Raw genomic sequence first — 27,418 nt, 5'->3', positions numbered from 1 at the left:
TAGGTTGTAAAATGGTGTTATCAACCTATACCACATATAACAATCTGAGATTGAAGATACACATGTCTGAGATTAAGGTGGTAGCCTACCTGTGGCGGTTCCTCTTGATGTACTCATCATCAGACAGAGGGTCCAGGTCAGGGAGGGGGATAATGTAACCGCTGTCAGAGCTGAGGCGCTGCTCGTCGAAGCCACTCTCCCTGTCCTTCAACTTGTCCTGACTCTTATAGGTGATCCCAATGTAGGCGTCATCACTCTCCACCTGGACCCTGGTCACTGCTGGATGGTCACTCTTCAGGAACTCATGGCTTGCCCTCTCGAAGCACTGCACAACAGAGAGAAAGCCCAATGAACCTCAACCTACAGTATCGAGGAGCATTGGATCATAATGTCTACAGTACCATGCAGAAAACGTAGCTATATGTCTAACCGTTTTTAAAAAAACAAAAGTGATGTGCATGTAAATAAACCATTTTTGGCCTGGAGTACTGAATAGTTATTTACTGCTCTGGTACCTCCAAAACAGTAGCATCCCCTTCATAATCACAAAACATAAATCACTTCAACTCATAAATCAATCCTAAAACAGATTTATCAGTTGAACCAGTTGAACTAGCTGTCAGTGGTGTGTGTTCTCACTCAGTCAGCCTGGTCGTGATCTCCCATCCCACCCCACCCTAGCCCAGCCAACCCAACCCCAGCCTTAGGTGCTAAAACAGGAGCCAACTCCTCCACTCTCCTGGACCAGCAAAGCAGAATAGTGGGGGAGGAGGAGGTTTGATGTGCCATGTGTGGCGTGCTGTTTAATAGGCTCATTATAGTTAGCCTAGCCGGTGGAGGGGAGGTGGAGGAGAGACCTGGGGCTGCTGCTGCTGACTGTATCATTACTGTGGTTGGGGCTGGTCACTGACCGCCAGCTGGAGCATTAGCACTCTAATCATCGCCAGAGCTGGGCTTTAATACAACGGAAATGCACAGTACTCAGTGCCCACAGAAACAGCCTCAACTGACAGAGCCCACAGAAACACACTACACTGGCAGTGTTGGGGGAAGTGGTTGGAGTTTGTGAGCCTGGTTTTAGATGAACTTTACTTTGTTAGTACTGTAGAACTATAACAAGCCCCAAGGCTAGGGGGAGTGCATTGGCTAGGAAAAGTGTGAGAAAGGAATGGAGAAAGAGGATGGTTGAAGCACTTACTCCCTTCCTGTGTAAAAATAGGATAGGTCAGGTAAGGTAAAAGGGGGATGAAACTGATTAGAAAGGACAAGAAACATTAAGAGGGAGGAGTAGGTCCAAACGTTGGAGGTCAGGGTCAGGAATTAAAGAGAGAGGGACATTAGAAAGCAGGTGTGAGGAACCCTGGGAGAGATTGTAAGGCCAGAGGTCATACTGAAGAGACGCTCACCCTCTTGTAACCGGAGGGCAGCAGTGAAGCCACACTCTCACTCAGGCGGAGGAAGGAAGGCCTCTTCTCAGGCTCACTGTTCCAACACTTTATCATCATCTCATACCTGGAGGAGGGAAAACACTCTAGTTAAACAGAGAGAACGGGACAGACAGTACAGGGAGTGAAACGCCATGGTATAACAGTCATATCATTGTATTGTATATCACAGTTTAGTACTGTGCATCAGACATTCACAGCAGTAGTAGCGTTCCATAGTATTCGCATGACATATGGGACAATGTTATCTGATCCACTGTTGTAAAATAAAATTGGCATAAAAAGTGTTTCAACATAATGTACACAACACAATGTAGAATTATATAAAAAATATATGTACATACACATCAGCGGGGGCATGCTCAGGTTTGGCCATCCTGTAGCCACTCTTGATCTTGTTGTAGAAGCTGGAGTCCACTACCATCCCTGGGTATGGGGTGCCACCTTTAACACAAACACACTGCCATCAGTACACCAGCAAACAGCAGTATCACTGTCAACACTGTATCTACACACTGATCTGGAGTCAGATGTCTCCTTAACATGCTTCTCAAGATGTGTCTTTGTCACAGATTTGGGGTCAGCTGAGCCTCACCTAGAGAGAAAATCTCCCAGAGGAGGATGCCGTAGGACCAGACATCACTGATGGTGGTGTACATGTTGTCAAAGATACTCTCAGGAGCCATCCACTTCACTGGCAGGAAGGTCTATGGTCAACATACACAGCAGATGGATCAAACACACTGCGCTCATTTAATGGACACTACAATAGTGGAACATAATGGAGTGCTAACATAAACAAGCAGGATACAGTGAGGGAAAAAAGTATTTGATCCCCTGCTGATTTTGTACGTTTGCCCACTGACAAAGAAATGATCAGTCTATAATTTTAATGGTAGGTTTATTTGAACAGTGAGAGACAGAATAACAACAAAAAAATCCAGAAAAACACATGTCAAAAATGTTATAAAATGATTTGCATGTTAATGAGGGAAATAAGTATTTGACCCCTCTGCAAAACATGACTTAGTACTTGGTGGCAAAACCCTTGTTGGTAATCACAGAGGTCAGACGTTTCTTGTAGTTGGCCACCAGGTTTGCACACATCTCAGGAGGGATTTTGTCCCACTCCTCTTTGCAGATCTTCTCCATGTCATTAAGGTTTTGAGGCTGACGTTTGGCAACTCGAACCTTCAGCTCCCTCCACAGATTTTCTATGGGATTAAGGTCTGGAAACTGGCTAGGCCACTCTAGGACTTTAATGTGCTTCTTCTTGAGCCACTCCTTTGTTGCCTTGGCCATGTGTTTTGGGTCATTGTCATGCTGGAATACCCATCCACGACCCATTTTCAATGCCCTGGCTGAGGGAAGGAGGTTCTCACCCAAGATTTGACGGTACATGGCCCCGTCCATCGTCCCTTTGATGCGGTGAAGTTGTCCTGTCCCCTTAGCAGAAAAACACCCCCAAAGCATTATGTTTCCACCTCCGTGTTTGACGGTGGGGATGGTGTTCTTGGGGTCATAGGCAGCATTCCTCCTCCTCCAAGCACGGCGAGTTGAGTTGATGCCAAAGAGCTCCATTTTGGTCTCATCTGACTACAACACTTTCACCCAGTTGTCCTCTGAATCATTCAGATGTTCAGTGACAAACTTCAGACGGGCCTGTATATGTGCTTTCTTGAGCAGGGGGACCTTGTGGGCGCTGCAGGACTTCAGTCCTTCACGGCGTAGTGTGTTACCAATTGTTTTCTTGGTGACTATGGTCCCAGCTGCCTTGAGATCATTGACAAGATCCTCCCGTGTAGTTCTGGGCTGATTCCTCAGCGTTCTCATGATCATTGCAACTCCACGAGGTGAGATCTTGCATGGAGCCCCAGGCCGAGGGAGATTGACTGTTCTGTTGTGTTTCTTCCATTTGCGAATAATCACACCAACTGTTGTCACCTTCTCACCAAGCTGCTTGGCGATGGTCTTGTAGCCCATTCCAGCCTTGTGTAGGTCTACAATCTTGTCCCTGACATCCTTGGAGAGCTCTTTGGTCTTGGCCATGGTGGAGAGTTTGGAATCTGATTGATTGATTGCTTCTGTGGACAGGTGTCTTTTATACAGGTAACAAGCTGAGATTAGGAGCACTCCCTTTAAGAGTGTGCTCCTAATCTCAGCTCGTTACCTGTATAAAAGACACCTGGGAGCCAGACATCTTTCTGATTGAGAGGGGGTCAAATACTTATTTCCTTCATTAACACGCAAATCAATTTATAACATTTTTGACATGCGTTTTTCTGGATTTTTTTGTTGTTATTCTGTCTCTCACTGTTCAAATTAACCTACCATTAAAATTAGAGACTGATCATTTATTTGTCAGTGGGCAAACGTACAAAATCAGCAGGGGATCAAATACTTTCTTCCTTCACTGTACATGTCTATGCTTAGGGGACACAAACAGCCAGTATGGTCATTGAGAAATACTCACACTGCCTTTGGAGACATAGTTGTTGTCATGCATGATGTCTCTGGCCAGGCCAAAGTCACAGATCTTCACTATCTTCCCCTGAGAGAGCAGGACGTTCCTGGCAGCCAGGTCCCGATGCACACACTGTACCGCAAAACAGACACACAGAGAATTCATTTAATCTCAATTCAGAGAAACCATTTGTATGTTCTCCCTTTCCATTTATTCTTTCTTTCCTCCTAATGTTTTACAGGGTGGCTTTATATCTACAGGCCAGCCTAAGAGACAGCCTTGACTGACCACTCCTGGCCAGGGGATATTCCGGGATAATAACTAGGAGGCTGTATGAGGAGCTTATAGCTTCTTTGTACCCAGTGTAATTCCAGCCTACTGGGTGTTCTATATAAAGACCTGGCCTGTCTCCTGAGCAGTGAGCTCAGCCTTCACAGGGCCGCTTATCACACAACCCCTGATTTAGCCAACCTCTTGGCTTTCACAGCTGTCATCAAGCACAACAGCAGCCCACAACCTGCCTGCCATCATTACCGTGGTTACCACTGGAACATACAGACGGCAGGGTTGACGTGGCAACCGACCCACTCCCTGTTGTGTACCAACAGAGAGGTCCGAACAAGCTTGCCAGTGACACTAGCTTCTGCTAAGCCAATGGAATCATGTGACCATCACTTCCTTCCTTCGATGCAAAGTCAGGCCAATAAAAGATGGCTGTGGCATCCTAGGCTCACTTCTGTATCTCTGGTTGATATATTCTGGAAATTCCCTCGGTCTCTCCTGAGTTAGGTAAATCAGCTTTTAGTTTTCTTGCACCTTATTTGTGTAAAAATCGAATAAATGTTGTTAAAGTGGATGTTTGTTTTGTTTCTTTTTACCTATATTTTAATTGGGAAGACATATTGAGACCTAGCTCTCTTTTACAAATGCGCCCTTTATATACACAACATAAATATACACATTATACCCAACCTACATATATACATTAAAATACAAAAACACAGTCATGTGAAGCACAAATAAAACATCACAAATGACAAAGAAAAAAGTTACATTCCTCCACATATAAGTCCCCAATCAATACTTTAAATTGCCCGAACTGCACCAGAACATCAAGATGAAATGTACAGCCTGATTTGGTGCCTCTAGGGCAATTCACAAAGCTGATTAAGGACCTTATTACTGATGAATGCATTTTGTTTTTTATGACTGTGTTTTTCTTTCTGCTTACATTTTGTATTTCTATTTTGATGTGTGTAATTTCTGTAATTCAGGGCTCATCTGTAAAAGAGACCTTGGTCTCAGTATAGCTATTGTATTGTATGACATTGGCCTGTTATTCCCAGCCCACTGCACTGCCCTAACATCATGTCCCACTGATCTCCAGTCATTCCCAGCCGTTGGTCCCACTCACATTCTTAGAGGACAGGAACTCCATGCCTCTGGCCACTTGGTAGGTAAAGCTGAGAAGGTCTGTGGTGCTGAGGCCCTCGTTGCCGTCTTCTGACAGCAGGCTGTCCATCTCATTATCTGGATCAGAAAAACACACATATACAGACATTTAGCTTCAGTCTGTCTATGAGTGAGTGAATAAAGTGTGTGTTTGTATGTTTATGTGCATGTAAATATAGAACTGGCTGCTGTAACCTGGCTTTTCCTAATGGGAGGGAGAAATAGGCATTATTATGTGTCTGCTACAATTACCCTCTCTATATAATTACAGGCTGGACCCCTCAACCAAACCAACCAGCGCTGACTAAAACCCTGCGCCGAGAGAGAGAGAGAGAGAGAGAGAGAGAGAGAGAGAGAGAGAGAGGAGAGAGAGAGAGAGAGAGAGAGAGAGAGAGAGAGAGACTGTTCGACTGTGTACTCACCACCCTTCTGTGATGGTGGGTGGTCATATTCAGACCTCTGGATGTCAGAGTACTTGGAGGCATCACTCATCTCCAGCATGGGCACGTACTGCGTGGTGTCTGCCTGCTTCATCTCCATGTAGTCTCCTTTACCACTTTCAAAGGACAGGATCACATAGCTGCAGGGAATGAGGGAGGAGGTTGGTAGAAAGACAACAACCATGGTAGAATCACCCCTCTTAAAGGACACCCAATGTATATACTGAGGTTCCCCCTACAAAGGGTGCAGTTGATGGAGTGGTCACTTTGAGATGTGGTCATTGTGAGTCATCTGTCAACACAGATCAGCAGAGCAGACAGGAGTAGGCAGGCCTCTCCCAGTGTTTCCCCCATGCTCGTCTGGACAGAGACCATTAACAGGTACCAAACAACAGTCATGATTAGGCTGAAAGCCGAGCACCACTTCAGACACAGATTTGATTAGTGGAAGACGCCTTCCTCAGCCATGAGGAAGACTGGGGTAGGGTTACGTTTTGTTACTGAGAGCCTGCTGAAGAGTGCTGTCAATGAGACAGAAAGACTGAGTGGGGGGAGGGGGAGCAGGGACTGAGGAGGGGGAGCAGGGACTGAGGAGGGGGAGCAGGGACTGAGGAGGGGGAGCAGGGACTGAGGAGGGGGAGTAGGGACTGAGGAGGGGGAGCAGGGACTGAGGAGGGGGGGCAGGGACTGAGGAGGGGGAGTAGGGACTGAGGAGGGGGAGCAGGGACTGAGGAGGGGGAGCAGGGACTGAGGAGGGGGAGCAGGGACTGAGGAGGGGGAGCAGGGACTGAGGAGGGGGACACACCAAATAGGAGGTGTGTGTGCGTGCTAGTGCATGTGAGTGTGCGCGCCTGTGCCTGTGTGCGTCCGTGCCTGGGTGCGTCCGTGTGTGTTTCTGCAGCTGATCCTATGTCTCTTTACCTCCTGCTGCTCTCGTCTGCAGGGTTTATGCCAAAGATGTCCAGGTCTTTCTTGGTCTTCTCTGAGTGCAAGCTGAGGAAGCTCTCTCTGTTTTTGTGCAGGTAGTTGACCAGGTCTCCATAGAAGCAGTACTCAGTGATGATGTAGGTGGGGCCTGCATGGGAAGAGAGGAGAGAGAAAGAGACACAAGTGTCAGTCCGCTGGCTTAACTTATCAGAGGCTCATGAAGGCTAAAAGCTATGCCAAGAGGGCAAGCCTTTGCACTCATAAAAACACTATTAAAATACCACACCCACCAACGGCCCAGAGAGTAATGGCAACCGCCTTTCTTGACTGTCAAAACCATATGGGTGTGTTTGAGCATATCTGCAGCGGTGGAAAAAGTACCCAATGGTTATACTTGAGTAAAAGTAAAGATACCTTAATAGAAAATGACTCAAGTAAAAGTGAAAGTCACCCAGTAAAATAAAAGTAATTTCTAAAATATACTTAAGTATCAAAAGTAAAAGTAAAAGTATAAATCATTTCAAATCCCTTATATTAAGCAAACCAGATGGCACCATTTAAATTTTTAAAAAATTACAGATAGCACACTCCAACAAACGAAGCATTTGTGTTTAGTGAGTCTGCCAGAGGTAGTAGGGATGACCAGGAATGTTCTCTTGATAAGTGTATGCATTGGACCATTTTCCAGTCCTGCGAAGCATTCAAAATGTAATGAGTACTTTGGGTGTCAGGGAAAATGTATGGAGTAAAATGTACACTATTTTCTTTAGGAATGTAGTGAAGTAAAAGTAATAGTAGTCAAAAATATAATTAGTAAAGTACCAAAAATAGTAAAGTAAAGTACCCAGAAAATGACTTAAGCAGTACTTTAAAGTATTTTTACTTAAGTACTTTACACCACTGCATATCTGTAAGTGTGTGTGTGTGTGTGTGTGTGTGTGTGTGTGTGTGTGTGTGTGTGTGTGTGTGTGTGTGTGTGTGTGTGTGTGTGTGTGTGTGTGTGTGTGAGTCACCTGACTTGGTGCAGGCCCCCAGCAGGTTGACGATGTTGAGGTGAGGGCCCAGGTGAGTCATGATCTTCAGCTCTGACATCAGGGCCTGTTTCTCACTGGAGCGGGCCGTGGCTGCAACGCCAAACAGACAAACAATCACTCAACCTTCAATCAATCACACCGCATCTATCGGTCAATCACACACAATCAATTCATCATCAACAAGATGCATCAATGACTGCCATTGTTTCATCAATCACAAAGTAAGCTGTCTGTGGTCAACTCTATAGCTGTCTGTATAGCTGTCTGTGGTCAACTCTATAGCTGTCTGTATAGCTGTCTGTGGTCAACTCTATAGCTGTCTGTATAGCTGTCTGTGGTCAACTCTATAGCTGTCTGTATAGCTGTCTGTGGTCAACTCTATAGCTGTCTGTATAGCTGTCTGTGGTCAACTCTATAGCTGTCTGTATAGCTGTCTGTGGTCAACTCTATAGCTGTCTGTATAGCTGTCTGTGGTCAACTCTATAGCTGTCTGTGGTCAACTATAGCTGTCTGTGGTCAACTCACGTTTCAGCATCTTCACAGCCACCTTCATGACGGGCTGGGAGCGGCTGAGTCCATATGCAGTTCCCTCCACCACCTTCCCAAACGCCCCAGAGCCCAGGACACGACCTGCAGACACACCAGACATGGCACACGATCAGTTAACATGGAGGGTAAACAAATACACAAACATAGACAGACAGGCAAACACACACACACACACACACACACACACACACACACACACACACACACACACACACACACACACACACACACACACACACACACACCTCTCAAGCACTGACTCTATGCACACACACTGGACTCTACCCACACACTCACACTCCAACACACACATACCTACACAGAGTACATATGCCCACACAGACACATAAGATGCGCACACATGCATACTGACGCCACACACACACACTTTCGCCACACACACACACTTTCACACTCACCACATACGCTGCTGCTACTGTCTATCTATCCTGTTGCCTAGTCACCTTACTCCTATCTATATCTACAGTACACAGTTACCTCAATAACCTTGTAACCCTGCACATTATCTCAGTACGGGTACTCCCTGTATATAGCCATGTTTACTTCTTATTGTTATTCACTTTGTATTTATTCCTTGTGTCACTATTTCTATTTTATATTTTGTATCTTTATCTTTTACTCTGTATTGTTGGGAAAGGACCCATAAGTAAGCATTTCACTGTTAGTCTACATCTGTTGTTTACGAGGCATGTGACAAATAAAATAAAATGTTACTTGACACACACGTCTGCCTCTGCCCTCTCATCTGTGACTTCCCCAGTTCCCCAGTGAGTGAGATTCCCTTTGGTCGGTGAGTCACAACCCAAACCCAGGCAGCATGTCCCAGCCTCCCCTTTCTGCCAGGCCAGATGGCCTTATCACATCCTCACTTCAAAGACCAGAGGGAGACATCCAGACCACAGCCTGACTAGAACACGACACCCAACCATGATGATGTGACACTCTGACCAGAACATGACCACAGTAAGACCACAGAGAGAGGAAGCAGTGCAGTTGGCTCTCACCCAGTACGAGCCCATCGCGAGAGAACTCCCATCTGGAGTCATAGGGCAGCTGCATGGGGTCCACGTAGATGTACTCATGGCCATCAGGACTCACTGACTCTATCACCCTCCAGCGGATCTCATAGCGAGGCTTCTGTAGGACAGAGGACATAGATAAACAGATCCATACATTGGCTCTAGAGCAGCGTTTCCCAACTCCGGTCCTCTAGTCCCCCAACAGTACACATTTTGGTTGTATCCCAGGGCAAACATACCTGACTGAACTCATCGAGGGCTTGATGATTAGCTGACAAGTTGAATCAGGTGTGCTTGTCCAGGGCTACAATTAAAATGTGCACTGTTGGGAGTACTGGAGGACCAGAGTTGGGAAACACTGCTCTAAGACAAAGTGTAGGTGAGTGATTTAATGAGTCAATGAGAGAATGAGTCAGTGAGTGAGTGAGCCAGTTTGTGCGTGTGTGAGGGGCAGTGGTGATCTGTTGTACCTGTTTCCAGATAATGACCAGGACAATGAGTGAGATGATGACAATGACCAGCAGCACCAAAACAGCAGCAGTTACAGGCAGCTCAGAGTGGGGGCCTGTTCAGGAGGAGAACCACCACACACACATGAGATGGAGAGCACAACATGGAGAAGTCAATGTAAGTCAATATGGGAATGTTAGTTTGATGAATTATTTGAAGAACCCAACATGAGGTAAAATATAAAGAACTTCAACATGGCAATCCAAATACCCTATTTAAATAGCATAGTTCAGCATGGTGCCTCACACCCAATAAACCAAGCCAGTGGGGTCTCCAGATTATCAGGACCAAAAGGTCTGCTGAAGGGTTTAGGGAGAGGTGCGGGGTAGGGGGGCACAGCTTGAGGGGCCAAATGTACTAAGCTACCTGGGCTTTACTTTTCACAGTAAAAGTATCCCAGGCTAACACACATCTACACAATGAAAGTCTGTGATCAGCTGCCCTACCACAGACAATTTACCAGACAGCTACCTCAACACTGACAGCCCAGCCCAGTCTCTTCAATGCCTATCACACATCAAGTGTCACAAAGGGACGCAACTACAGGAAGAAACTAGCTATTAAAAGAGGAGACTATAGCAGGAAGAAAATATACTGTAGCAGGCAAACTAAGATACTGTGAATCTAGTCACCACACTATAACAACCATTTCTGTTGTACAGGGCCTATAGAAAGTCTACACCTCCTTGGATTTCTCCACATTTTATTATGTTACAAAGCGGGATTGAAATGGATTTAATTGTCATTTTTTGTCAACGATCTACAGAAAATACTCTGTAATGTTGGGAGTCTTCTTGGGTAAGTGCGCTTTGCACACCTGGATTGTCCATTATTCTTTTCAAAATTCTTCAAGCTCTGTCAAGGTGTTGGGGATCATGACTAGACAGCAATTTTCAAGTCTTGCCATAGATTTCCAAGCAGATTTAAGTCAAAACTGGTAACTTGGCCACAGGAAGATTCACTGTCTTCTTGGTAAGCAACTCCAGTGTAGATTTGGCTTTGTGTTGTAGGTTATTGTTCTGCTGAAAAGTGAATTCCTCTCTGTGTCTGGTGGAAAGCAGACGGAACCAGGTTTCCTCTAGGATTTTGCCTGTGCTTAGCTCCATCTGGTCTCTTTTTATCCTGAAAAACTCCCCAGTCTTTGCCGATGTCAAGCATACCCATACCATGATGCACCCAACACCATGCTTGAAAACAAGGAGGCAGCTACTCAGTGATGTGTTGTGTTGGATTTGCCCCAAACATAAAGCTTTGCATTTAGGCCAAAAAGTTTATTTCTTTGCAGTGTTTTTTTTGCAGTATTACTGTTGCATACATATGCATGTTTTGGAATCTTTTTATTCTGTATATTTGTATTCTTCTTTTCACTGTCATTTAGGTCATTATTGTCACCACAATGTTGTTGATCCATCCTCCATCCATTACAGCCATTGAAATCTGTAACTGTTTTAAAATTACCAATGTCCTCATGGTGAAATCCCTAAGCAGTTTTCTTCCTGTCCTGCAGCTCAGTTCAGAAGGATGACTGCATCTTTGACGTGTCTGGTGGTTTAATACATCATCCACAACATAATTATTACCTTGCCCATGCTTAAAGATATATTCAATGTCTGATGTGTTATTTTTACCCATCTACCGATCACTGCCCTTCTTTATGAGACTTTCGAAAATCTCCCTGGTCTTTATAGTTGAATCTGTGCTTGAAATTCAATACTTGACTGAGGGACCTTACAGATGTTCTATGTACGGGAGACAGAGGACGGTGTAGTCATTACCAAATCAAGTCAACCCCTATTATTTCACACAGAGTGAGTCCATATAACTTATTATGTGATTTGTTAAGCCAAATTTTACTTCTGAACTAATTTAGGCTTGCCTAAACAAAGGGGGTGGTGACTACTTATGCAACAACTATTTACTTGTTTAATTTATATTCATTTGTAAAAATGTGTAGAATTTTCTTTTCATTTTGACATTATGGAGTATTTTGTGTAGATAACCTATATATTTTTTTACAATTTAATCCATTTCAATCTCAGTTTGTAACGCACAACAATTTGAAAAAAAGTGAATGGTGTGTAGACTTTCTATAGGCCCTGTAACGGAGAGAGAGTAGGTGTGTAGACGTTCTATAGGCCCTGTAACTGAGAGAGAGTAGGTGCGTAGACTTTCTATAGGCCCTGTAACTGAGAGAGAGTAGGTGTGTAGACTTTCTATAGGCCCTGTAACTGAGAGAGAGGAGGTGTGTAGACTTTCTATAGGCCCTGTAACTGAGAGAGAGGAGGTGTGTAGACTTTCTATAGGCCCTGTAACTGAGAGAGTAGGTGTGTAGACTTTCTATAGGCCCTGTAACTGAGACAGAGGAGGTGTGTAGACTTTCTATAGGCCCTGTAACTGAGAGAGTAGGTGTGTAGACTTTCTATAGGCCCTGTAACTGAGAGAGGAGGTGTGTAGACTTTCTATAGGCCCTGTAACTGAGAGAGAGGAGGTGTGTAGACTTTCTATAGGCCCTGTAACTGAGAGAGTAGGTGTGTAAGTGTGACTTTGTGAGTGTATGTCTCACCTTGTGACACCAGCTTCACCTCCCTGCTGACGGCGGCCATCGCGTTCCTGGCCAGGCAGCGGACGGCCAGAGTGTTCTCAAGACGCACGAAGATCACCTGGCTCTCCAGCTGGTTGTCCTGGTCGATGTGCGCTTCCACAGTGATATCTGTGTCGTTGGTTGGCAGGGGCACCCACTGAGACGAGTCGTTGGCACAGCTGGACAGAGGAGGAAGGAAGAGTAAAGACACGAGACCTGATAGCATGACATTATCACATTGGGCATAGTAGCATGTGAAGTGGCCAGGTAGAGGTGAACAATGTACAGTAGGTGTATTTTAATTTTAAGGAAGAAAACTGGCTATTGTTGGAGTGAAAGTGAGAGAACGGAGAGATGAAGAGGAAGAACGTGGGGTTGTGAGAGGGTATCCTTACTGTTTTATGTTCTTGCAGATGAACCACTCCACCTCAGGAGTGGGCATGCCTCCAGCGATACACACTACAGACTGGCCTGAGGCTGAGCCATGATGGAGGTCCATCAGGTCCACAATGACTGCAGGTACTGGACACAGACAGAGAAAGAACAGGGGGTCAGACCACAATACAGACAGGGACAGAAGAAAAAAAAAGAGAAATAGAGAAAGGGGGTCAAAGAGAGATGGTTAGAAAGTTATGGGAGTATGGGACCACAGGTGTCAGTGAGATAAAGGTAAATGAAAATTGAGGGGTTGGAGCATTTTCCTGCCTCACCTTTGACCTGCAGGCTGAAGCTGTGGCTGTGGGTCTGGTTCCCGTTCTGCACTCTGATGGTGTAGTTCCCACTGTCCTCCTCCTTGGCCCGGATCAGGGTCAGAACACTCTGGTACCTACAGAGACAAAACACCATGTATGGTTACACTCTAATCTCATGCGATCGCTGTTAAGTCTGTCATGAGAGACTAGTTCCAATCTAACATCTCACCACACCACACCTTAATAATAGACATCTGAACATCCTAGGTGAACTGGGGAACCTGTTATTAGCCACAGAGTTGAATGTGCAGGACAGTGGTTTATCATATCTCTTCAGTCAGTGTTGAGTCATGTTAGAGGAAGTTTCACCTGGTCTCGCTGAGCTGCTGGAGGCTGGTGGTTATCTCAGCCGCCACATAGTTGAGGGGGAGGCCATCTTTGAGCCATGTGACCTGGGCGCTGGGGAAGGAGTCGATGTTGGCCCGGAACTCTCTGCTCTCATCCAGGTCTGCTGACTCCTGAGAACTGAACACAGGGCGCAGCGACACAAATGGGCTCTCTGTCAGGACAGAAAATGGAGAGAGAACCATTCATTAAATATGTACAGGTCACAGTTAGTTAAAACAATCTACCAGTTCAAGCAAGATGATAAACCAAGATTATTGCCTTGTTACTATGTTAATAAACAGTGACAAAAACGTACCATAGACAGTGATGGCCAGCTCCTTGGTCTGGCTCTCATTGCTGATGATGTCAGTAATGGAGCAGGCGTAGATGCCACTGTCTTTGGCTGAGGCCTGGGGGACAGTCATGATGTACTGGATCTCCTGGTCCCTCTTATTCTCGTGCACCGACTTCAAACCACGGTTCACCTGACACACACAAGTTAGACCCATTTAGAATCAAACAAACAAATGCATTTTCAAATGAATCAATTAATATGCTCTCCAAGAAGAGAGCAATAACTATGTACAGTATGTGCTGTTGTTTACCAGTTTTCCAGGGTACTTCCAGTGGTCTTCCAGTATCTCAGACCCCCGGGCCACACAGGTGACAGTGATGGTGTCTCCCACCAAGAGAGCAGTCTTCTGGGCCTTCAGCTCCACACGCAGCTCTAACCCCCCTGCCCAGCCATGGACGATGTACTCCTCACTGAGGTGCTCCTCTCCATTGATGAGGGCCTTGCAGACATAGGTTCCTGCACTGAAGAAGCCCACGGCGCCCCTCTTGCTGTCGTAGACAGTCATGGGCACGGCCTGCTGGGTATCAGTGTTGACCAGGGTCACATTGGCACTGGGGTCCGACACGCGACACTGGATCTCCATCTCATCATGACCATTCAGGACGTGGTTGCCAAAGGGCACCAGAGAGGGGACAAAGGGCACCTCTGGATCTGAGGGGGTGAGAAGAGGCCATGGTAAGTTTCTAATCATTCAAACTTCTTACATAGATTTAACTCTAACACCACAGTGATGTCTTCCCTATACCTGGCACATATATGTAGATGCTGCTGTCCTCTCCCTCCTCAGTGGAGTTCCCTCCGTTGTAGAAGCAGGTGTAGAAACCAGTGTTTGCCACAGTGGCGTTCTCTACGGTAACCGTGGTGACAAACAGGCCGCTGTTGTCCTCCTCTGTCTGCTCTGATAGGTAGACGGGTGTTTCCCAGGCCAGCTCGGCCTCGCCCCTGCAGGTCAGAGTGAAGGGGGTGTGGAGGGGAACAACCATCTCCTCTCTCTGGGGGAACAGCACTGGGGCTGAGGCTGGCTGGAACAGCACTGGGGCTGAGGCTGGAAGGCACACACACAGGCAGACATATGGTCAGATTGAGGATTATTCTGAGATAATACACACACACTGACACATTCACAATTCCTAACACATTTGAACACATAAATGCATGTTCACACACATGTAAAAGTGCATTTTCACTTGGCTTGAAGTTATTCTCACCTTTCACTTTGAGGGTGAAGGAGAACTGGGCAGTGTGAGGGTTGCTGAGGACCATGATGGTGTAGTTACCACTGTCCTCCTCTAGTGGTTGCCGAAGAGTCAGGGTGCTCTGATGCCTGAGAGATGGGCAGAGAACCACTTAGCTCAGTCCAGCACACACCACACAGAAGTCCACAGACACACAAAAAAACAGCTTTGCTATAAACAGCTGTTATTTTCTTACTGGTTCCCCTCCAGACGGCTGGTCTTGGTGAGGAAGTAGCTGTTCTCAGTGATGGCGATACCGTCTTTCAGCCAGGTGACTTTAGGAGCAGGGAAGGCTTCAATACTGATGGTGAACTCTGTCTCCTCCATCATACTGACAAACTCCACCACTCCAATCCCACTGTGGTCCAACATCACAAAGGTGTTCTCTTCTACAGAGAGAAGGGTAGAAAAGAGAGGGGAGCAGAGGGAGAGGTAGTGATGAAGAGTGGGGTAAAGTGAGAGTGAGAGAAAAAAGAAAGAGAGAGTGATAGAGAGGAGAAACAGAAGGAAGGATGAGAAACAGAAAAAGATAAATGAAATTCTGGCACACATCTGTTGAAACCATCCCATAAAGCATTGGGGCTGTTGAAGCCATCCCATAAAGCATCCCTTCCCTCTAGCACGTCATACTGACACTGATAGGCAGGATGAATTAACTCTACGCTTTTATGTGAATTCAAGAGGACTACTTTTAAAGACTTATTCCAAGAAGTATCAGATGGACCCCAAGTCGTTTCTGTTTAATACATTTACAGCGAAGTGGTATTGGTAGTAAAGAGTAATGCTGTTCAAGGATAAGCAATGTCTTGAGTGAAATTGACTAGTGATAGACATTGTGCATGTTTTCAAAATGAGTTTTTGATTGGCCATAAGGAGGTGAGTGTACCGAAGACAGTGACAGCCACCCTGTTGGCTCTGATCTCTCCACTGAAGTTGTTGGTGATGGAACACTCATACACCCCACTGTCCTGAGAGGTGGCTGCTGGGATACTGAGGGTGTAGACCACTCTATCAGGCAGAGTCTGTTTCATCTGGACTGCATCCACAGCCTAGATAGAGGAACAAAAGGAAGGAAGATGAAATACACCATAGACACACTCACACACAAATACACACACACACCGTCTATACCCATCTCTCGGAAATAAAATATATTGTCTCTATGCTCTTCTCCACCTTTTTACAGGTAGTCCCATGTGGCTCAGTTGGTAGACCATGGTGTTGGCAATGCCAGGGTTGTAGGTTCGTTTCCCACGGGGGACCAGTACGGGGGGGAAAAAATGTATGAAATGTATGCATTCACTACTGTAAGTCGCTCTGGATAAGAGCGTCTGCTAAATGACTAAAATGTAAAAAAAAATCTAAAATGTAGAGATGAATTCTGTATGTCAGAGCAGTATGTCTCTCTATCGGTCTGTGAGCTGATGGTGAAAACATGTGCTGGTCCACAGGAGATAAATCAGGACCCCAGGGCCTTTAAATGCCTGTAATTGCAGCTGAGACCAAAGCCAGGAGTCCGGTGCTCTTCTTACCCTAACTGTCTCTGGAAAAGGGCTTAGGGATCCCACCACTTAAACATACGCTCTGTCAGAACGTGCTGCAGGGATTACTGAACAGTGCACACAAAGACAGAGGTGCACACACACACCAAGACAATCCACTATCTACACTACCATCTACACTGACATACAAACTTAAATTAACTACATGTATGTTATATTGGTTATATCGGCGGGCAGGTTTAGGGTCATTAAATACTGTGTGGATGAAGGGCAGGTGGGTGGCGGGTGGGTTGAATAAAGAGAAAACAATACCTTTAAAAAATCCATAAATGTGTCATTCTTGTGCACTTTATATCTATAGGCAACATTGAGGTTTTTCTTTCATTATTTTAGGCTATCTGACATTAGTGCATAAGTCTAAACTTTAGGACCTAACTGTATTCGTGCCAAATAGCCTACATGCTAATCGCCAAATGCTTTTGGGAATGGGCAGAAAAGGTTAATGACGATCTAAGGAGGCAAATAGGATAATGTCTGAGGTTTATTCAAGAAGAGAAAAGCAGTGAAATGGAGAGTTGAAAATAAAGAGAAGGGAGGGCCAGAAAAGTAATGTTTGGGAAAGATTTGGTGAAGTGTTTAAAGAGGATGATAGCAGTGCAGGCTATGTGATGTGTGATGATTGTGAGGCGCTATACAAATTCCACAGTCACAAGACGGACTTCAAATAGGCCTATGGCACGTCAAGGGAACTGTATCCTACTGTTCAGATGAGTTAAATGGAAACTGAAATCTGAACACTGACTGTAAGTCTATAACCTCTCACATAGACTTAATATTAACTCCTGCAGAATTAAGCATTTATTTAAGTAAAATGATACATCAAATGTAAGCAAAATTTGGACTTGGGAACAAGAGTGGAGAAATATTATTTATTTATTTCAGCATCTTGAGAGAATGTGAATATGCAGTTAGATACCGTCTGCAGAGGTGCTGTCTTTATCAGCATCATAGTATGACAACCACATAAAATATTCATCCAAGCCGAACTGAAAACTTATCAGAAACATGTTGGGTCGTTTTCACAGCTTCTTTTATTTAATTTGGAAATTTTGCACAAAAAATCTTTCTATTATTTTCTTATTGCATTTTCTCATTTTGAGTTATTGCATTTTTAGTTATTACATTTTCTATAATTGAGGCTGTTCTGAGGGAAAAAGGGGGGGGGTTGGACAAATGTTTGTGCCTGCACTAAAGATGTTCCTATTCTGATTTTACAGGGGGTGCTGCAGCACCACTACTTCGCGCTGCTATGGGGGTGAGGCCTTGCCTGTTTCCTGGGGTGGAGCCACTGCTGCTGGTAGGGCAGTCCTGGAGGTGCCACACAGGTGATGTTGAAGGGTTCCCCCATTCTTACTGCCTCTTCGCTGGCCTTCACCTCCACATGGACGTTCTCCATCTCTGTACAGACCACCAGGGGAGGGAGGAGCAATACCGTCAACAGGGACCATATGGTAATCTACAGGCCTCTGCATGGTATCCCCCTCTCTGAGTTCACTGCAGGCTGATGCCATCACATTCTCTCTGTCTGACTACAACTATGTGAAGTCATCTCCCGGTACTAATGACATGATGTCATCTCTCTCATGCAGTGAGACCACCTCATCTCTCTATCACACACACACACACACACACACACACACACACACACACACACACACACACACACACACACACACTATCTCTCTCTCTCTCTCTCTCTCTCTCTCTCTCTCTCTCTCTCTCTCTCTCTCTCTCTCTCTATCACACACACACACACTCTCTCTCTCTCTCTCTCTCTCTCTCTCTCTCTATCACACACACACTCTCTCTCTCTCTCACACACACACACACACACACTCTCTCTCTCTCTCTATCTCTCTCTCTATCACACACACACACACACACTCTCTCTCTATCTCTCTCTCTCTCTATCACACACACACACACACTCTCTCTCTCTATCACACACACACACACACTCTCTCTCTCTCATGCAGTGAGACCACCTCATCTCTCTACCACACACACACACACACACACTCTCTCTCTCTCTCTCTCTCACACACACACACTCTCTCTCTATCTCTCTCTATCACACACACACTCTCTATCTCTCTCCCTCTCTCTCTCTCACACACACACACACCCACACACACTCTCTCTATCTCTCTCTCTCTCTCACACACACACACACTCTCTCTCACACACACTCCCTCTCTCTCTATCACACACACACACACACACACACACACTCTCTCTCTCTATGTCTCTCTCTCTCTCTCACACACACACACTCTCTCTCACACACACTCCCTCTCTCTCTATCACACACACACACACACACACACACACACACACACACTCTCTCTCTCTCTCTCTCTCTCTCTCTCACACACACACACACACACACTCTCTCTCACACATTCTCTCTCTCTCTCTCTCTCACACACACACACACTCTCTCTATCTCTCTCTCTCTCTCAGTAGTAAACAAGTCCAGGGTGTTAATAGCTGGCCTCAATATCATCCCCCTTTCTGGGCCTAATGCTTATTCAATCATGTCTCTGCTCTAAGGCATGAAAAAAAGATGACAGATTTTTTTTAACCAATGTGATATTAAAACTAAGCAGCACAACCATTTGTCATCAAACAAATCATGCACATCTGGACTCCTTACGTTTGTTGGCCTCCACGGTGTAAGTGTCACTCGTCATTGTCATGCCGTTCACGGTGGTCTCACAGATGTACAATCCAGCCTCCAGGTTGCCAATGAAGCCGATCTTGTTCTTATAAACTGCGTCCACCTCTACTCCACTGGGAGCGCTCTTTAGGACCACCTGGGATTGAGGGTCTGACACCCTGCATGGGATGATGGTTCTATTGGGATAGACTGGGACTAGCATGCGGTCTGACTCCTCAGGCACAAATGGAATCTCGGGATCTGAGGAACAAGGCAAGAACATGGTTGTTTGGTCAAAAAGCTATCAATATGGGAATTCATATAATATAATAGAATCACAGAGTATGGATATGACAAACAATTTCACCATATTTACCTGGGACGAAAACGTATATGAACGCATCATTGGCTACGCCATCCACCTCTTCATCGCCCTCTTTGTCTTGGTATTTGCAGGAGTAATATCCGGTGTGTGTCACAGAAGCGTTGTAGATGAAGAGCGTGGAGGTGTAATATCCAGGCAAAATGAATGTGTCGTCTGGTAGGGGCTCGACCCAAGCAACGTTCCTTTTACCGGTGCAGCTGATGTTGAACACGGAGAGCGGCTCGAGAACAAACTCATCTTCAGTTGATACAATGGTCGGTGTGGCCAGCCCGCGGGTAACTAATGGAGAACACAAGTTCACTGAATGTCGATAGTGTTTTCAATACAAAACATTGGACAGGTTTGTAACAGTGATAAAAACACATGTCGAAAGGAAAAGGCGATTTAGGTGCGCTGGAAGATTATTTTCAGGTTATAAGAACCAAGAAACATTTTTACTTACTTAAATTAGTTTCTTACCTGATAACAACCCAAACAAGAAAACCCCAATGATGAGACATGTCTTCATTTCATCCATGGTCACGGATGGTTAATTCTGCTGGAAGAGTTTAAATACTTACACGTCAGACATGGTTCCACCAGATGTTGCAAAAACAACACTAGTGTCTGTCTAAGCTTAGAGAAAATGCGTTGATTTATGGGAGAAGATACCCCTGTCTCCACTACCTAAGCCTTTTGGAAAACATTGCAATTGAATCAATTAAAATCAATAGAGGGACTTTTACAGCTCCAGCACAGCAGTAAAACTGACTGGCTCTATACTGTCTCCAACTATAGCCTACTGTGGCACACCAGGTCTTGTAAAGCGCACATTGAGTAATCTTGTTGAGCAGGGATGATGATTGCACTGGTTTGGTCTCAGAAGATGTTTATAAAAACGTTGGACATGGTTGAATCAGCAAAGTGGCGCAAACGTCTATTTTTTTGCCAAGAAGAGCTGGAATTCAATTTAGGCTCTGAAGTCACTAGGGGGCGACATAGTTCACTTTCGCATGCATCAAGCAGTCATCTGTGGGCTGTAACTTCTTTCTCCAGCAGGAAAGTTACATTATTGTTTGTCATTTCGCCGGAAATGGAATAGCCTATTTCTGTGGCAATGGCCAGGTATAGGCCTAGACTACAAACATGCCAACTGTATTAGTCTACTGTATAAGCCTATAGAGCTATAGGAATTGTGCGGTCTAGCAGCATCAATCAACACAAATTGTAAGTACTACAAAAGTTAAGTAGAATCGAAACAGAATTTCAGGTTTGATTCTGATGTTTCAGTTAATAAATATGTTTGCATCTTGACTTATTCACTGCAACATCAAATCTAGACATGGCTACCATAGGCTTGTAAACCAAGCAACTCGTCCCAACTAACTTTTTAGGCTGTTAAAGAACTCGTCCATCCAGGTTTAATCGTGCTTGCTGTCATGGTCTGTGGTCAACAGACATTCCTCTGGTACGAGCGTTATCTCTTTGTCTGGTGCGCGGGACCCTGGATTCCATCAACGCACGAGCCGAGAGAGACGCAACTCCAAACACAGGCGCGCTCAACTCTGAAACGTTTATATACCTACCAGTTTTACTCTAATCTATTCAATAGAAACACTTAGTTTAAACCTAATTTGTGACTATAGGATAATTATTTTACATTTTCTTCTAATTGTTATCTCCCATTGGCTCGATTAAAATACATTATTTTTTATCCATAATCAAAATCCCTTTTGTCTCAAAACGTTTGCTGCTACTTTTAACAGTGTAGGCCTAAGTGATTCATTTGAGGTAGTCAGCTCTATCTCACCCGGGACTGGCTAATTATCCCTGGCAAACCAAACCCAGGGTTAGAGAGGGACTATAATTAAGAGACCCCTCTCTGAAGAGAAGTCTGTATGACAAATATTCGCGTGGGAATCCTGATACACTTTGACACGTTTGCGCATATTTTCTATTCCAGCCGAGTGTGCAAATTTAGGGCTTGTCAGTCTTCTCCTTTTCTCGCCCCAACAAAACACTACAGTCCCAGCAAATGTGCAGCCTGCCAAAAGCCCCCTTCTGCTGGGCTTGACACTTTGGAGCAACAGCTGAGAGATGGTTGATCAGCTCTCTGTCCTCCACAGACACTTAAACTGTTAAATTCAATCCCCCATGTGCAGAATTGATTTCCATGGGAATATAGCAGAGAGATGTCTAAATATAGCATTTTGAAATGAAGAGGATGGTAGGGGCATTGGGGCAAGCAATAGCCTACACTCGAAAATGTCCAAGGCAGTGAGTATCACTGATGGAAAACTTCAAAATGGGTATCTAACTTGACTGTTACATTCGTGCAGCGCGCAACTCTATTCTATTGCAATCTTAACAAATATGCATACATATTTTGTTCATGTTATATTGGCCAGCATTAAATTGTAGGCTAATTATGAAGAATTATCTTGGGGGCAAATGTAGGCTATTTGCATTTTGTTTTCTGGTGCACTGAAATTACATCCATCCAGGAATGGGTTCCACTCTATAGGCTACTATACTTTTTTTTGTGGGTAAAAAAAATACCCTTCTTTCTACTTTTGAATTCCGTTCGGCTACAGCTTGCGTCCAATCTCAGAAAGCAAATGGCAAGGCACAATATTCCATTTAATTCCACACATTCCAAGCGCAATAACGAAAACAACTTGAAATCCAATTTCCAATGTGTTTTCCATTAGATATCAAGGCAGGCAGCAGCATCCCACAATGGACCCTCAGTCCTAGAGGTGACACCTCCAGCTGTGAGGCCGAAATTGAGCGCTTTTATCCAGCCGAGTCAGCGACATCTCTCCGCTTGGCATCCGGAGGTGAGACCATATGTTTCATGGAAAACTGAATCCCGTTCAAAGCATAATTCATTATGCATAACGCATAGCCTGCAAACGAATGCATCTTCAAAGTTTCAAGGAGTTTGCTGGAACGTTTCCTCGTAGCGAAATTAGGCTAATGAAAGCCCCCCAAAGTGTGATGGATGGATCAAATCAGATTAATAATTTCTTCTCGGTTAAAGTTTTCACAATATGGTGCTATCCTAATAAGAAGCTAGGCTGTTTCGTGAATATTCACTAAGGAGGACAAATTGAACTAGCCTAAAAGTGTCCAGTTGGATAACCTTTTTATTTTTTCAGATTTGAAATTCTCTCAATTGATAGCCTTATTGAGAAAATAACAGTTAGCAAAAACAAAAAATATTTGCTCATTTGTTTTAAATACAAACCTCTTATATTCCCTTGGATTATGTGTCTTGATTTTAAATCCCAATAGAATGAAATCAGGAGCGTAAAAGCGCTCCGGTCGGCTCAGTGAAGGCTCCTCTACTCAATTGTGTTGCAGTGGTAGTAATCCTATGGCCACGGTCCTTCACTGTGAGAGCTAGCATATGTGCGCCCCTCCGTCTGCGTCCACGGCCGCGCTCACAATGCGCTTGAGCTACAGCGACCAGTAATTGATTCAATGTTACAGCCCATCCTTCCCCCCAAAAACTAATCATCTGGCTCAAAGTAAATAACTCTCAGGAAATGACCCCCCTCTCCTCCCCTACAGGAGGCTCCAGCTCTGGGGTTCCTTTCAAAATAAGAGTCCTGTTTTCTCAGTGAGACTGGAGCTGGACTCTGCTGGGCAATGATGTAGGAAAGAGGTACGAGAAATACATATGCACAACAATCCGGTGTCGAGCGTATTTTCGAAGAAAAGCAAACGATATAACTTATCGAGCGACATTGACGGATGTTTTCAAATAGATAAATACATTTCACCATTCCGCAAATACGCGAAGGTAACATTAATTAAAATGTACAAACAAACATGTTGTTTAATGAGTTATTAAGATATAATGTATTTGCCTTCTTATAAATAGACTATTGTTCGTATACACATATAATTATATGGTAACAATAATTGAATGGAGTTTTGTTCGAACGTTAGTGCTCAGTTCATTAGCACTTTTCAAAACCTGAAACTTGCTAACATGAACGTCCAAGCCTCCATTTCCCACAGGGGGCGCTCCAACACCAGACACTACACACACAACTCAACTCTCTCTTCCTCTCTCAAGTCAACCACATATTGACTTCATTATATTCTCCAAGAGGGAGGGATTTCCAGTTATTCTTATTTTTTGGGCAATTTCTTATGAAGATAAACGGAGAAATGTTCGTTATGTTTTTTGTTTGTTGCCCGTTTGGCACACTGTTTCCTCTGTTGTTTGCCGACTCTGTGGAGGTGTTTTGTGACCCCAGCCCCCTCCCCCGGTCCTGAGGCTGGTATAATAGCTGGGATAAAGGGTCATTATGAATTACCTATCTCACTGCACTCAGGGATGTGGAGCCAAGTCAGCCGACCAGGCCGGTTTTCATGGAGTGGAGCCCCGGGGCTGACCACCCCCAACCCCTCTCTCAGCGGCACTTCCAGCGGTGCCCGGCCGGTCCCGCAGCGCTCCCCTTGCAGAGAAACACATCTCTCCAGCCGCTCAGCGCGATTACTTCCACATGTTCCCTCAGCCGAAGCGCGCAAAAGAACAGTATACCTTGTTCTCCAAACCAAAAAAATCAAATTTTAGTGCCTCAAACTGGTAGAGTTCCTTACTGAAGTCTCTCCTCTTATTTTACCCTCCACAACAACACAGTCATAACGCCAGTCCATTACAATAGTACACGTATTTACTTAAAGTTAATTGTTTTTTTTTAAATTGTGATTTGTAGTAAGCCTCGACATAGTGGGCTATAAAAAAAACTGTTCCAATGCATTGGTGCAAAATCAGTTGTATACCTATTAGGGTTAGTGTGTAGCCAATTTCTTTTAGACATTTTCCAACTCTGTATAAGGTCATGCAAGCTGGCAATGTGGACGTCAAAAGGACGTTGTTTGTGATAACTGGCTCATCTAAGGCACTTTCCAAGTTTCTCGTGTTAAATCATTTCTATCACATTGCGCGCTTGTAAACAAGTACAATGGCGTTTTGTGGATGTGATATGATTCCACATCTTTAAACATAGTGGAATGTAATCTATGGCACAAATGCGCAACCAAGAGTGACTGTTGAGTATAAATCAAATCAAAGCAAATTGTATTTGTCACATGCGCCGAATACAATAGGTGTAGACCTTACTGTGAATTGCTTACATACAAGCCCTTAACCAACAATGCAGTTCAAGAAATAGAGTTAAGAAAATGTTTACTAAATAAACTAAAGTAAAACAATTAAATATAAAAGTAACACAAGAAAATTACATAACAATAACGAGGCTATATACAGGGTCAATTTGCGGGGGTACAGGTTACTCGAGGTAATTTGTACATGTAGGTAGGGGTAAAGTGACTATGCATAGAAAGTGACTATAGACTATGCATATAGCACACATGTATACGTGCACACACACACACACACACACACACACACACATTTCCTAGCATTACTTAATACATCATTAGGCCTATTACAATCCAGAAATATAATTCATGAATTGTGTATCCCAGTTACGAACTGTTGATCAGGATGGCCACATTTATTGACTGCCAATAAGAAAATGATGACCTGTGGAAATGACATACTTCTACTTAGAAGCAAACATCCACAAGGGGGCATTCAAATGTTTATGGTTTCAACTGGAGGATGTTTGATATATGAGCCCAAACAGTGTTTTTTCCCAGACCGGTTTATTGTTTAAACCCAGCATCAGTCAAAATGAAGTAGTTTCAGTAGCCTATAATAAGCCCATAGAAATGAATAAGAATAGGCTATCTATGGTTACGCCACTGTTCCTGCTTTTCTACTGTAACATTGTTACACTAGTGCACCCATGTGTTATACTAGGGAAATTGTGTTTCCGTAGCTATAAGGCTGACAATGAGGACTTGTGAAGAGAAAAATCAACAAACTCTGCATAATCAACAAAGTTGCTTTGTGAGAAGGTGTTAAAGTTCACAGACAGCCACTGTTATGTAAATAAGTGCTGAAAAGTACCAGTGACCTGGCTTTGGCCCCGTGAGAGCAGATCCACCGGAGCCATGGCCCGACAACGCCTCGATCACACCTACAAAGTCATTGCGTAACGGTACACCAGAAGTACATTCATTTCCAATGGAACTCTGCATTTGCCTTGCAGAATCGCATTGCAGAGGCAGTTGTAGTGCGTTCTGTATGGTGCATACATTGAATAAATCAAATCAAACTATTTGTCACATGCACCGAAGACTACAGGTGTAGACCTTACAGTGAAATGCTTACTTACAACTGCATTGTTGGGTTAGGGCTTGTAAGGAAAATAAGAGTTAACAAAATGTTTACTAAATAAACGAAAGTAAAAAATAAATTTAAAAAAGTAACAATAAAATAACAATAACGAGGCTATATATAAAGGGTGTACCGGTACGGAGTCAATGTGTGGGGGTACAGGTTAGTCGAGGTAATTGAGGTAATATGCACATGTAGGTAGGGGTAAAGTGATTATGCATAGATAAAAAAAACAGTGAGTATGAGCAGCGTAAATAAAAGGGGGGGGGGGGTCAATGCAAATATGGCTTTTATGGCTTGTGGGTAGACGCTGTTAAGGAGCTTTTTGGCACTAGACTTGGCGCTCTGGTACCGCTTCCTGTGCAGTAGCAGAGAGAACAGTCTATGACTAAGGTGGCTGGAGTCTTTGGCAATATTTAGGGCCTTCTCGGACTCCACCTGGTATAGAGATTCAGGATGGCAGGAAGCTTTGCCCCAGTGATGTACTGGGCCATACGCACTACCCTCTGTAGTGCCTTGCGGTTGGATGCCGAGCAGTTGCCATACCAAGCGGTGAAGCAACCAGTCAGGATGCTCTCGATGGTGCAGCCATATAACTGTAGTCCATGATCATCTTCTTTGTCTTGATTACATTGAGGGAGAGGTTGTTGTCCTGGCACCACACTGCCAGGTCTCTGACCTTCTCCCTATAGGCTGTCTCATCGTTGTCGGTGATCAGGCCTACCACCGTTGTGTCATCGGCAAACTTAATGATGGTGTTGGAGTCGTGCTTGGCCACGCAGTCGTGGGTGAACAGGGAGAACAGGAGGGGATCATTGAGGGGCCCCTGTGTTAAGGATCAGCGTGGCAGATGTGCTGTTGCCTGCACCTGGGGGTGGCCTGTCAGGAAGTCCAGGATCCAGTTGCAGAGGGAGGTGTTTAGTCCCAGGGTCCTTAGCTTAGTGATGAGCTTCGAGGGCACTATGGTGTTGAATGCTGAGCTGTAATTAATGAACAGCATTCTCATGTAGGTTTTCCTTTTGTTCAGGTGGGAAAGGGCACTGTGGAGTGCAATAGAGATTGTGTGATCTGTTGGGGCGGGCTGTATGCAAGCTTGAGTGAGTCTAGGGTTTCTGGGATAATGGTGTTGATGGTGTTGATGTGAGCCATGCCCAGTCATTCAAAGACCTTCCTGGCTACAGACGTGAGAGCTGCGGGTCGGTAGTCATTTAGGCAGGTTACCTTGGTATTCTTGGGCACAGGAACTATGGTGTTCTGCTTGAACCATGTTGGTATTACAGACTCGGTCAGGGACAGGTTAAAAATGTCAGGGAAGACACTTGCCAGTTGGTCAGCGCATGCTCTGAGTACACATCCTGGTAATCCATCTGGCCCTGCGGCCTTGTCAATGTTTACCTGCTTAAAGGTCTTACTCACATTGGCTACAGAGAGAGTGATCACATATTCGTCCGGAACAG

General features: G+C 44.7%; 1 protein-coding gene across 2 annotated transcripts in view; it reads right to left on the bottom strand.

The window, feature by feature from the left end:
* LOC106560269 (platelet-derived growth factor receptor alpha) overlaps positions 1–23,206 on the bottom strand; it is a 30,494-nt gene extending 7,288 nt beyond the window's left edge. The window contains exons 1-27 of one of the 2 annotated variants that reach the window (XM_014122983.3): positions 22,947–23,206; positions 20,177–20,255; positions 19,709–19,996; positions 19,330–19,593; positions 17,941–18,071; positions 15,998–16,160; positions 15,308–15,500; positions 15,085–15,200; positions 14,622–14,921; positions 14,127–14,527; positions 13,838–14,006; positions 13,504–13,693; positions 13,153–13,268; positions 12,838–12,964; positions 12,425–12,621; positions 9,822–9,916; positions 9,337–9,469; positions 8,288–8,392; positions 7,742–7,852; positions 6,723–6,876; positions 5,784–5,941; positions 5,324–5,439; positions 3,919–4,041; positions 2,041–2,152; positions 1,790–1,889; positions 1,407–1,512; positions 90–325 (exon numbers count right to left, since the gene is read on the bottom strand). In XM_014122983.3, coding sequence (XP_013978458.1) covers positions 90–325; positions 1,407–1,512; positions 1,790–1,889; positions 2,041–2,152; positions 3,919–4,041; positions 5,324–5,439; positions 5,784–5,941; positions 6,723–6,876; positions 7,742–7,852; positions 8,288–8,392; positions 9,337–9,469; positions 9,822–9,916; positions 12,425–12,621; positions 12,838–12,964; positions 13,153–13,268; positions 13,504–13,693; positions 13,838–14,006; positions 14,127–14,527; positions 14,622–14,921; positions 15,085–15,200; positions 15,308–15,500; positions 15,998–16,160; positions 17,941–18,071; positions 19,330–19,593; positions 19,709–19,996; positions 20,177–20,234 — 4,262 coding nt within the window. In that variant the 5' untranslated portion in view covers positions 20,235–20,255; positions 22,947–23,206. The remainder of the gene's footprint in view (positions 1–89; positions 326–1,406; positions 1,513–1,789; positions 1,890–2,040; positions 2,153–3,918; positions 4,042–5,323; positions 5,440–5,783; positions 5,942–6,722; positions 6,877–7,741; positions 7,853–8,287; positions 8,393–9,336; positions 9,470–9,821; positions 9,917–12,424; positions 12,622–12,837; positions 12,965–13,152; positions 13,269–13,503; positions 13,694–13,837; positions 14,007–14,126; positions 14,528–14,621; positions 14,922–15,084; positions 15,201–15,307; positions 15,501–15,997; positions 16,161–17,940; positions 18,072–19,329; positions 19,594–19,708; positions 19,997–20,176; positions 20,256–22,946) is intronic. The other variant, XM_014122984.3, reaches the window with a different exon arrangement.
* Positions 23,207–27,418: the final 4,212 nt, after the last annotated feature.

The sequence above is a fragment of the Salmo salar genome, chromosome 10 (assembly GCF_965601325.2).
Source record: "Salmo salar chromosome 10, fSalSal1, whole genome shotgun sequence".
Taxonomy (NCBI): Eukaryota; Metazoa; Chordata; class Actinopteri; order Salmoniformes; family Salmonidae; genus Salmo; species Salmo salar.
The sequence above is the reverse complement of the archived record's forward strand: the minus strand, read 5'-3'. Positions and strand labels throughout refer to the sequence as shown.